The following is a 12,603-nucleotide window of genomic DNA, read 5'->3' as shown; positions in this document are numbered from 1 at the left end:
ACTCAAGGAGACTAGACATTGTAAATAAAACATTATGATAGTAATTACATACTAATAACCCCTCTCATGCCACCTTTATGTTATTTGAAACTGGCTCCATACCATAAGCCTAATTTAAAACCTCAGTGTTGCCCTGGTTGGGTTTGGGGTTTACTTTTCTGGGGTTTTTTTCCCTTCACCCAAAGAACTCAGTACATACCACATTTGAAACCTGGTTACTATTTTTTTCCTAGGAAACAAAGAAAGAAGTTTAATGATGAATCCTAAAGGATTCAAAACTGACTAATTTGAGTTATTTAATGTTGCAGCACAAGAAAAGAACAACGCTGCATGTCTGGAACCTTTACTTTGCCTGGATCTCCATGCAAGACAGATGGACAAACGTTCAGTAACCACCTCAGTGTAGCACTGCCACTCAGCACAGCCACTAGGTAACTAACACACTGCTATAATTAGGTGTGTCCTTTTTTGAGACAAAGCATACCCCATTTTTTGTCCTTAGGATGGGCTATAACCAATCATACTTGAGCTCATATGACTTCCCACAGAAACTGGAAGCTGATGAGTTGCAATATCCCATATACCTCACAAAGCAGAACGAAATCAAGTAAAAATTCAGATCAGAGAGAAATCAAGAAGCAACAGGATTATCTCTGAAAGAAGAAGATAAAGCTGCTTCTCTTTTCTCCACAAAAGTATTATGTTTTGAGTTAGGCTATGACCAAGAAAGAAGGCATGAGAGCATCTCAGCTCTGAATGGATGGTGCAACTGGATTCCTTCATGTTCCTGCTTGAAGGAGGAACAAACCCAATACAGGATGCTGCCTCTTGCCTTGAGAAAGGGATGATTCACCACTCTGAAATGGAAACTGGTTTTACCCCTGTTCTGAAGATGCTGAAGTTCAAATCTACTAAGTTCAAATCTACTCAGTTCAAAGCTGAGGTTCAAATCTACTAAGCCCAAAAAGTGGAGTTAAATATTGGTTGAGCTTTTGAGTCTTCCAGATAGCAAGAAAATATTATCAACTGACAAAGTTTTTCTCACCTCAGCAACTGCAGACATGGGAAATCTACAGTTGGTCTCCTGGACTGCAACAATCATTTGAGAAGCTCTTAAAGAAGGAACAAACTTGTGAGTTAAGACGCTTCCACATGCGTTGAAGGAAAGCAGAGTAACCTTCTCCCTTACATCTGAACTTGTAAAATCCTCAGGAGCTCCAGGACTACTCCAGCAGCAAAATTGTTCCACGTGGTCCTTTGAGGCCAGGCCTCTGCCTGCAGCCTTCACACCAGCTCTGGAAAAGGTACTCCTCTCTTTCACCCTGGCCCTCTTTATGAAGAAACCACCACAGATCATGAGGATTAGCAGAAGCGCTCCACCCTTTCTTTATAGAGATTTTTCCAAGAAACCAGAACTAGTTGTTTGTGTTCTGTCATGCTTCAGGCATCCAAGTTAAGCTCTGTAAAGCTTTCAGATGTCAACAGTTCAACAGAAGATTAGATTTACTTTTTCCTGTTAAGTATTAATTTGCTCTTGCAATAAGCTAAGAAATCATTAAAAGCTTTGAATTAATCAGTTGCATCTTGTAAGCTCCACAACAGAAATACTGGCTCATGGATCCTTTCCATTTGTGAGTTCAGTGAATTTCCAACAACTCAGCTCCTTCATCTTTAGATTGCTGCCATCTCTCCACTCCTGTCCTTGCCGCTGCCATGAGTATTTTTATTTTCAGTCAACACACATGAAGTGAGTTTCTTATGTTCCACTCAAGTTATCCTCTTTACCAAAAAAGCCAATAACACAGGTAAATTCACACACACTTGTGACCGGCACACCACAGCAAGGAGCTTTCACTCATCTGATACTGATACTTCATTTCTTCTTTAAAGTTTGCTGTCTAACCCACATTCAAGGTATCTAAATTTAAATGCCGAGTTCTAAGATATATTGTGCACCCACCTCTCCTTAAGTCACTCATACATGCTTAGGTCTATCCACACTTCTAATAAGGACTTTGAAAATTAATGTTAAGAGATGTTTTTGGTTTGAGGGGGTTTTTGTGTTGGGGTTCTTTTTGTTTGTTGTTGAGGGTTTCTCTCTTTTTTTTTAAGCCTTGGCCATACTCACCACAAATGATAAAAAAACTACCATTAAAATAAATCCCTTAATAATTGCTGCTTTCCAACAGACTGGTCCCTGTAGTTGAACTGTTACTTAATGTGCTCCAGCCAGCCTTTACTATAAAGGAATGGAGACACCCCAGGCAATATTCACACAAGTAGTATTGGAACCAGCTGCTGCAGAGCCACCTTAGGAAAAAAAGGCTTCTCAATTTAATTGGGAAAACAGGAGGAAGCATAAATTTTACTGCCATTAATAACTTCAAGCAATCCCGATATGACTTTACCTCACCCTGATGGCTGGACATGTGCTTTTTGTTAGGGTCTTTGCCACATCTGACCCTTATTGTTTGCTCACTTGATCAGGTAAGAAAATGTATGTTTCTTTATAGGATAAACGAGGCCTATTAAAGTCAGAAAAAACCACTGCAGTAGCCTATAAGAAGCTCCATTTTTCAACAGATGTGTGAAGCTCCATAATAAGTTCATTACAAAAAGGCCAAGTGAACTCATAAAGAGAGCACATCTACTTTAAGCCTTCTTAAAAGAAACTTTCATAAAAGGAATAGAGCATTAAAAACACACAGCAGTCCGTTAATTAGAGAGCAAAGTACTACTTGGCTTTTTAAACAGCAGTCACCATACAATCCAGCTTGGCTGCATACCATATCAAGCCTTGATTGTTAAGAAGCCCAACATACAACTATTTGGCAATTCTTTGATTGCTCATTAAACCCAACTTGTAAAGAATGGAAAAATATCAGAGGAGTTTCAGCAGTTCCCAGAAAAGATTCTATCAATGAACTCAGTAAAGACAGGCTCTTCACTGAGGACTAAATGTGACTGTCAGTGCTACTCTCTGCTCTGGCTTCTCCAGCTTTAATGAACAAGTCAGAGAAGTGTGACTGTGGAGTTTGCAGAGCCCTTGAATTTTTATCTAAAATTAGGTGGCTACTGCTCTTCATTGTGCTTACACTAAGTCTTAGAACACCAAGAAATTAAGAACATCATGCCAGGATGCTCACATTAATAAGACAGAGAGGCTGGCCACAATCTGTGACTGGTAAAACCATACTGTTACTACCTGGGGCTGCCCACACTGTATTTCAGAGTGCTGTATAGCAAGCATTCATCTGCTTGGCTGAACACAAATCCACAAAGCCAAATTGCTTTCAGCCACCGTAATCTGTGCCAGAAAACATAACCCAGGATGCTCCTCGTCTAAAATTTTTTTGAGATTGACTACCTTGGCACTGTGTGGCACTTTCACAGCTGTATGCACAACACTTCTGCACTCCATGTTCCATTTGGGCCTGATTTGCAACCAATCCTGGTTTGTGACCCACCCACTTTTCAGCTCACCAGTATCTGCATTCAATCTTCAATTTTTAAAAGCAGATAGTAATTGCAAGCAACCCAAGAGAGACTTAAGTCTGACTTCCAAGCATAATGGGCTTTCATTCTTTCAGCATGGCTCACACTGAGAGTGAAAGAAAAGAAAATGGCATTTCAAGACAATATGTATTGAGTACACCTAAGAACTGTCCAGCAGCTCTGGGAGATGAGCACATGCATCATTAAAAAAAAAAAAAAGTTTATTCCCTGCACAGAGTCAGACCTACTCCTTTTACACTTTGAGTAGCGACAATTGCAGTTCCCCACTGTAACAGCTTTTGCAGCATTCCCTGTAATTTGCATCCTTGGAGAGGGATCCAGCACTGCCCACCACACAGGGACGCTGCCAGGAGCTGCTTCTGAGCAGGGCTCCACAGCTCCCAACTCCAATGAGCTTTTCAGGCTCCAGTGAACTTTTCAGGCTGCCTTAACCCCCACAGCAGCACTCAGCTGGCTTTGCTGTACAAACTGCCTGCTGTTCTCATGGCAAACGGGGAAGTATTTGTCTCACTTCACAAAGGCTAAGAAACAACTCAGACACAGCATAAAATAGCACCCTTATTAGAAGACTATGAATCAAAAGCTGTGCCTATATTTAAGAGAGCTGTACTAAAATTTTTGTATTCAGTTTGGCCACTTAACTGAAAAACAAAGTGGATTTGGTCCAAACAAAAAGTGAGGGGGGTTTATTTTTCCTTGTAGACAATGTTTTCTTCTGTTTGCTGCCAGGGCATTTACTTAAGAAGCCAACCACACATCCAGGGGAAGGATTATGAAAAAGGGTAACATTTCCCTTATGTCTAACAGTGGAAAAGGATTTCCAGGGATCAAGAAAACAGATTTGGATCCTGTTTTTAAGTTAGCTCTGTTTCCCCCTTTCCAAACTCTACCATAATGGGAGAAGGTCACTCCTCTGCTCCACTTCCCTTGAATTCTGCCATGCAGAGCACAATGAGAGCACCCTACGAGGGAAGCAAACTTCCATGGAGTAGTGTGTAACAGGGTGCTTTGGTCTCTCTTTCCAAGGGGATGACTGGAAGACACTGAACCTATGTTTTCCACATTTCAGGCAAACATCTAGGTTAAACCACTTGGTGAATTCACATAAATTCTCATACTTCACATATATTGGCTCAGAAAGGAAAGATCACTCTCAACATAATCTCTAAGTATTAAAACAAAGCCACTCTACAAAAAACATTCTCTGCAGGGCCCTGGTGGTTCAACATTTAAAAGGTCTTCTCAAAGGATGGAAGTCACACAAAGCAACAAAACCTCTTAGGTCCTTACCCACCCTCTGTATGGAAAAAGCTGAATACAGCAGACTCTATCTTACAGGCCTCCACAGCTCTGCTTCAGCTTCAGATCTCAAGTCAAACTTCCCTTAGCTGCACACAGCTCTTTGAGAATCACAGCATAACAAAGATCAGCTGTGGCTGATTAATTTGGGTGCCTGCAGGGAGCAAGAGGAGCCTTGTCATATACAATACTCGAGACTTGTGAAGAGAAGCCATGAAAACGAGCGAGCGGTTCTGACTGGCACAGCTCCATGGGGAAGCAGGCATTGGCACTATTAAAAAGAAAAAGCTAATTAAAACGAAACCAAGACTTAAGCAGAATTTCTCATGTCCATGCTTTCAACAGCAGCCTCAACACTCTGGAGTGTGATTGAAAGAAAGAAGATGATCCTCCTCCATTATATCCATGGCATACTTACTCCATTCCTGAGAGCTCAGCTGGAGCCAGTTCATCCCCACTGCTTCAGCCTCTATCTGCATTTAGGGCCCTCCTGCTCCCAAGCAATTAAGTGTCCACTGGGAAAGCAGTGCATCTTCCAGATCTCCAGACTGCATTCACCCCCATGCTCAGCCCTAAACCACTCCTAACAATTCCTTTAATTCTTTGCAACCTCAACTCTCCCCTTAAAAAGCAACTACTCTTCACTTCTACCCACCTCAAACCCAGTGCTAAAGACTCAGAGGCCCAGCATGCACAAATGCTAAATTTCAGGAGGCTGAGTCAGCACATTTGACCTCTTGGCATTAAGAGTTGTACAGGGACTTGTCAGCAGCTGTTGTGCCGTGTTAGCACTTGGAGGTGACCTGCAAATGTAAACTGAAGGGTAGTGACTTGAATAATGTGTGTTTAATACCCAAATAACCTGTATAAATGGGGCATCTGGCACATGGCTGTTTTATTATTCAGATTGCAGATTTCTCTCAGACAGGATAGGCCAAGTGATGCATTTGAGAATTGCTTGAATCACCATACCAAGAAAAGTCTCACAAATCACAGTGATGGCTTAAAGAAACAAGTAATAGACAATACTTCGACCTAGTTTTTCTAGTCAGCACATCAAAAGTAAATATCAACCGATTCTTCTAGGGAGAAGCAAGGACAAACAGCACATGCCTTTATGAAATATTAAAATTAAGAACCAGAGAAAGAATGGTTGAATACTCCAAGATGAGGAAAGAAACACACTGTGACTATTCCGGAAGTACCAGCAGGACTTGCAGTAGATTACCCTAACAGCCACTTGAGGAACAGACTCCAATTTTAGCAACCAGTTCTTCTGAGCTAAACAGCCTCCACACAGGCCTAGTTACAACTCTAAAAGAATGGCATTTGGAAAGCAATTCTCCTCTCCACATTACAAACAGACTCTAGAAAGCAGATTTTAACTGGGGAGTTCCGTCTGACTCTACTCTTAAGTGGGGAATTTCTGGGAGCAGGGACTCCAGTGATTTGTGTCATGCCATTGCCTGGGGTGACAAATCTCCAGAAGGTCCCCTTAGACCACCACATAATCTGCTGTATGAACAAAAGGGACAAGCTCCTGCTCCAAAAAGCTTACAACCCAAGCTGAACCAAAATAACTAACCAGATCCTCTCTCAAATAAGAGGAAAGAGATTTCCTCATCAGCTTCCATTTTGCAGTTCACATTACTACCAAATAACATTGTCTTGAGGATAAAAAGATAAAGAAGAGGGATTTCAAATGCCCATTTTCATTGTCCTAGCTCAGACCAGTGCAAACCTGGTTGTGGGACAGAAAGTATAAAAGGATGTGAGGCATTTCAGTCTGCACCAGGTAGCTGTCCTATAACAATCACCAACAGGATTAACGCTTCCAAAGCACTCCAAATTTTCATGGTGTTCACTAAAGAGCAATAAGGCTGTGTTGAGATTGAAGTAGAATTGAGGAGACAGAGAACCCTAAGAGACTTCAAAGCTAGAGGAGAAAGCTGAGATTCACCACTGCACTGCCCCTGCTCCAGCCAGTACCTGGATACACCCTCTGCACTGAATTCAGCACATCCCAAATCCAACCGATTTCAGAAGACTTTAGCAATCTTGCATCAGTGATTCACACCAGACAAGATCCTCTAGTCTCACTCAGCAATCCTTAGAGCCAAAAGCTGCTAAACCTTCAGCCTATCTACCAGAGCAGCCTCCAGGTAGTATCAGCCAAAGAACACACAAAAAGCAATAGAAGTCCCTCCTCAGAACTCCAGCATACAACAATGATCAAACAGAAAAATCCTCTGCTTTTTCCAAACACCTTATTGTTTCCATGGCTTTCCCCTTGAGACAACAAAAAGTTTCACTTCTATCTGATGTGCTTACATGATATTAACACAAGACTGCCAAGCTGAAAGTCTAGAAACCAGCACTGCCTAGACTGAAAATTAACAAATTTGGGAGATTTCTGATCTGTCTTGGACAAGTTACAAGAGCCAGCAGGTATATCAAGCTTCATTAAAAACAAACAAACAAACAAACATACATATAAATATATATAGTTTGTACCTTCATCAGCTAGGCTCTGTGAAGTCGCTGGCTATTTTTCCTAGCTGTTCCCCCAGAATTACAAACATCATTCATGTGTCAGCTCACGTGGTTTTCAGGAAGCGACTGAGGTAACTTTGAAAGACTGCAAGATTCATTCTACAGTTTAAGAGACCCTAGAAGTAAATCTACTGGAAACATTCTAAACTTCTGTTTAAACCTGTGTGTGACAAGATGATGTGAATGCTGAGAAGCTGGGAGTAGTGAGGAAACAGCAAAGACAAAAGTGACACAGCAACTTTTAGAAACACCACACCATGGTGCAAACAGCTCCACTGAAATGCTGAAATGTCTGTGCTAGACCAAGAGAAGACATACCCAGGAGTGCAGTGAGTTTGGGAAGCAAACCAACATGGACCATTTTACTTCTCAGGCCTGTGTCAAAGGAGAGATTCAGTAAGAGTCGAAGAGTGATATTCAGCAGGTCTTCATGTTCACATGGTACCATTTTCACAAGTTTTTCGATAATATCCATTTCAACCTGTATTTCAAGGGAAAAAAAAACCCCAAAAATCATAATCCATCCAAACTTACTCTGGCTTCAGTATCCAATTTGTAGCCATAATAGCGACTGTTAATGTATTTTCATCTGAAGTAGTTTTGCTTATGCCTTTGTGGTTGAAATCTTCTAGACTGGGTTACTGGGAAACATTGATTAAAAAAGGTTTTGAACCAACCAGTTCAGATGTCTTGGAAACATTCCTCACAGTTGGAATACTGCAGGAATGTGGTGAAGACATGACCTGCAAAACTAGATTGGGGTGAGCAAACTCATTTAAACTTTAACACATGCAATCCTGCAGCAACTGCCAGTAGAGTCAAAGATATACCCAACCAAGAAAGACAGAAAATTGGCATCCAAAAAGAATTTGAGACCTTTCATTATGAATTTTAAATGAACCCCTAGACAGAAGTGTGCATGTGCTCTCAGAAGAGGCATGCCATCCTGCATGTAAATTTAATAAAAGCATGAAAGTCATCTTGAAACATGTATCACTTTCCAATTAAAAAGTGGAATCCAGGAACTGAGAAGTGGTATCAGTTCCTGAGATCATGTTCACTTTACCAGCCAGAAAATACATCTGAACTGGCAAGACTTCAGAAAGTTTTTATCATGTTTTAAGCAACATTTCTGTGCTTTTATTTGACATAATCTTTTAAATGCGTTCATTTTTTGTTTCCCAGATCCTTCTTTGGCCAGAAGGAGGCACATAAAATTACTTGGCATTCTTCAAACTTCTCCACGTACATTACTACTCTAGTTATAAATAGACACTGAATGAATACTAAGAAAAGAAACTACAGCTCTCCCCCCACAACCCAGTGCAATAATTTAACAACTGCCTGGACAGCTTTGATCAGAAACAATCAGATAGCAAGAACTCCTACCTCACTGCTTTGAATTTAATATGGCCCTGGAATAGCCAAGGAAAGAATGTGCTATAAATACATATGGATTACTCAGTTTTACTTAGAATCAGGTGCTGCACAACTAATCTTGGATCATTTTGCCTTTGACAGTTCTGTATTACTGTTCAATACAAATATCAGAACACCTTCTCCTTCGCTGGTCGCTTTCCTTAATAAAACCATGGAGAAAAAGCATCATCTTCATTATCAGTAAGGAATGCTCAGCTGACCTGAAGCACATCAACATTTTCAATGCTGTTAGAACACTCTGAAAGAAAATTTGAACTTTGTTTCATTTGTCTTTCCACTAAATCAGGTGGCATGGGGAAAGTGTGCCAGCAAATCAGTGGGCTGGAGAGCTAATTCTTATTTTCCTAACCAAGTCCCATATATAAATAAGGGAGATACCTTTTGTCTGCAGTGTTCAGTGCACATGCATGCAAAGGTCCAGTTAATTCACTACTGCTTTTACACAGATCTTTTCATCTCAGCTTCTCTGTGTACCACTGATCTCAGATTACACCTCACGGACAAGGAAAATGTATCATTTTTATCTAATAAATTGTAATAGAGGCACAAAGGTAAAGTCAAGCATCTATTAAAGTATCAGTAAAGGAGATATTTGACTAGAGCTTGAAGTCACAAAAAAAAAGTATGCTACAATTTCAGAAGTGTAAGAGTTCATCAAAACAAACAAAAAAAAAAAGCTTATGAAGGATAACTGCCTCCAGTTCTTAGGAGCTACTGGGAGCAGGAAGGGACAGATGTGAAGTGCCTTTCAAAACCAAACTGACAGAGGAAATAAGTAAACTAGTCTAGCAAACTCCAGAAGGATAAACACCTCTCTTCCCAAGTCAATACATGGCAGAAACAATAATATGTTGTCACAAGAGTAAAGTCAGGGGGCAGAGACATGGGCACCACCAGAAGTGCAGGTATGACAAGACTCTGAGGTGCTGAATTCAAAATTTGGAATTTTGTGGATCATATTTTGCATCATATTCTCTGTTTGGGATTACATTTCCTCAAAACTGTTTGCAGTAGGTTAAGATTGGATGTTGGGCTTTTCTTTCACTCATTTTACTTGTAACACAATAGGATAATCAGTGCTACAGATAGTCAGTGTGAAAGCAGAGATGTCTCCCTCTTCCCTCCAACCACACAAAGTTTTCAGAACTCCAACCTTTCCAGCATTGCAGCAGAGTGCTACAAGCCTCACCATATCATTTTTGTTCTCCATGAAAATGCTGAGTTTCTTCAGGAAGGTGACAACGAGGATAAGCAGCTCAAAATTATCCCGGTCCAGTGCTTTCACCAACATGTGGACAATGTTCTTGTTCCTCATCTTCAGCTCAATGCGAGTATCCTCAGCGAGGTTTAGGAGAAGGTAAATGGCAACTAACAAAGGTCAACACAAATCACACCAACAGATCAAAACCAACTAAACAAGTCTCTATTTACACTTTAAGTGCTGAAGATAAGACTTTCACAAGCATCATGCTCCCTTTTCAATGCATTTTGAAGGAAATTGCCTGTAAATACTTCTTTTTTTCTGCCTCTTTAAAAAGCATTAAGAAGATTAATTCTAATAGTGGCTCTGAAAAAATCAGAATTATGATCACTAGAAGCTTTTTATATTGTGTGGTTTGTATCTTTTTAAAGTTCAATTCCAACAGGAGGCATTCAAAAGCCCCTCTCAGGAAAGGTTTGCCACTCAGATCATTTCAATCTAACACAAGGTGTATTTTAGTACAAAAACAGAGATAGAATGAAATCTATTCAAAGAGTCAGATACAAACTAAGTTAGGCAAATTCAAAAAAAAACAAATACCCAACTCCTCCCAAACCAACATCATGAGCAAAGAGTGGATCACTTTTGCTCTACTTCTGACAAATGGCTTTTGAAATTATTAATAGTGTTAAACAATCTGATTAAGCACTTGTCTTCTCCCTATTCTTTGGCAACACTTCCATATTCATCCACACATTCAGGATGTTTAAGACATCCTGGTTATAACAAGAATCAAACAGGATCCCTCAGCCATGTCTACCAACAACAAAATAATTTTCTATTTGGATTTGGTACCTCTAAGCAGCTGTTCCTGCTTGACAACCAGCCCTTTGTATTTCTTGTAAGTTTTCTCATAGTCCTTTTTCAGGGTTTGATTTTCAGGATCTTCATCAAGTGAATTACAGAAGTTAAGGAGTTCAGAGGAAAGTGATGCAGGCTAGATAACAATTGTCCTCAAAAGTGTTCCTCAATCACTAGTGAAAAGCAAGGGATCTGTGGAATATCCAGTATCATGACTCTCCCTCAGAACCGGCCTGCTGCACCTGCAATCCAGGCCATAATTCTTCCCTCCTAGGCAAGGATATTTTATACCCTAATAAGCAGCACAGATGTTCTAAGACATACTGGTCATAAAATACAACTTTTTTTTTTTTTTTTTTTTTTTTTTTTTTTTTTTCCCTTGCGTTGCTTTAGTAGCTTCAGCTTAACCTCTTCCATATCCCAAAATCTTCACTCTTGGTCTTTCTCATATCTGCAATTCTATTTTGCACTTTCTGGTAAATTCTACTGCTTTTACAGAAGGTGCTGTGTATTCATCTTGTGTTACCCAACAACACTCATCAAGACAAGTCAGAAGCCATCAGGCTATGTCAGAGCATCAAAAGGATATCAGCTTTCTTCTTTTTACCAAGTTCTTCCTGCCAAAGCTCGTGTCTCTTCAGTTCATGGTCTATGATATTCATACACAGAGCTCCAATTTTGTAATGTGTGATTATCCCATGAAATTGAGAGAAACTACATTGAAAAAATAATACTTGTAAGGAATAAATGCCAACAACTCCATATCTCTTTTGCCATCTATGGTAGCAATACTGTACCACATGAAATATTAAAAAAGGTATTTACAGTGCGCCCCATTATAGCATTTCCCCACTGGAAAATTATTTCAAAACAAGAACAATCCCTGAAAACTTGAATGTTTTCTCAACTTGTAAAAAGACAAGGAACCGTTTCTTGTTACAGATCAAAATAACACATCCCAATTTTCATGCATAAAGGAAAAGTTTTTCCCCTCAGCCCTGCCTTCCATACTGCAAGTGCTTCAGAGCACTCTCTCCTCACCAGAAATGTAATAGAGACCTAAAACCAAGGTAAATGCAATTTCTGCTTGAATTATTTCTAGGCAGGGTATGCTGAAACACTGGCATAGCTAAATAAGAGCAAGCACTCACTTCAGCTTTGAACATGTTTCTTCCCTGTAGGAATGCAGATGGAAATTAGAGGTGGCAGCTCAGCCACCTTTCATTTCTGACACACAGCTATGAATCAGAATCTTTACTAGTTTCTCCCCAGCTCTCTTACAAATTGGCTCATCATGAGACTTCTTTTTGTTCTAAGTGACAGAACTGAGGCATGAACGTGTTTCTTGTCTGTTCTTTCCCCTTTCAGTGAAGTTTTGTAGCGCTGAGCAGAAAACAAATGAAAGCCACTAAGCAGAGCTACATTCCTTATGTTCCTAAATCTGGGACTCTGCACTCACCTCGAAAAGCAGAAGAAAATGTAAATTATATTGGTAGCCAGTTCAATGCTTTGTTTCCAGTCTTCCCTCAGCACTCTAGCCAATGCAACCAGGGCAGTTTCTGAAGTGAGACGAGATTTAGAGAAGCATCAACATTTTATGTCCCTCCACTTTAGCTTGTGAGTCTCAGAATTTGAATACACCTTATTCTCAGTTTTCTAGTGGAACACTTTCACAGGTATCTCATTTTAACAGGCAACACTGCTCACGAGTTCTGTTTGGAGACAGCACCAGA

At 40.2% G+C, this 12,603-nt stretch overlaps 1 protein-coding gene across 4 annotated transcripts in view; it reads right to left on the bottom strand.

Annotated features, from left to right (window-relative positions):
* Positions 1-12,603, bottom strand: part of KIFAP3 (kinesin associated protein 3) — a 66,505-nt gene that overhangs the window by 45,115 nt on the left and 8,787 nt on the right. For all 4 annotated transcript variants that reach the window (XM_040073370.2, XM_040073369.2, XM_058421727.1 and 1 more), the window contains exons 6-10: positions 12,330-12,429; positions 11,460-11,584; positions 10,865-10,963; positions 9,998-10,176; positions 7,687-7,849 (exon numbers count right to left, since the gene is read on the bottom strand). In XM_040073370.2, the coding sequence (XP_039929304.1) occupies positions 7,687-7,849; positions 9,998-10,176; positions 10,865-10,963; positions 11,460-11,584; positions 12,330-12,429 (666 nt within the window). The remainder of the gene's footprint in view (positions 1-7,686; positions 7,850-9,997; positions 10,177-10,864; positions 10,964-11,459; positions 11,585-12,329; positions 12,430-12,603) is intronic.

The sequence above is a fragment of the Hirundo rustica genome, chromosome 9, assembly GCF_015227805.2.
Source record: "Hirundo rustica isolate bHirRus1 chromosome 9, bHirRus1.pri.v3, whole genome shotgun sequence".
Taxonomy (NCBI): Eukaryota; Metazoa; Chordata; class Aves; order Passeriformes; family Hirundinidae; genus Hirundo; species Hirundo rustica.
Note: the sequence above shows the minus strand (reverse complement) of the source record. Positions and strands in the feature narration are given on the sequence as shown.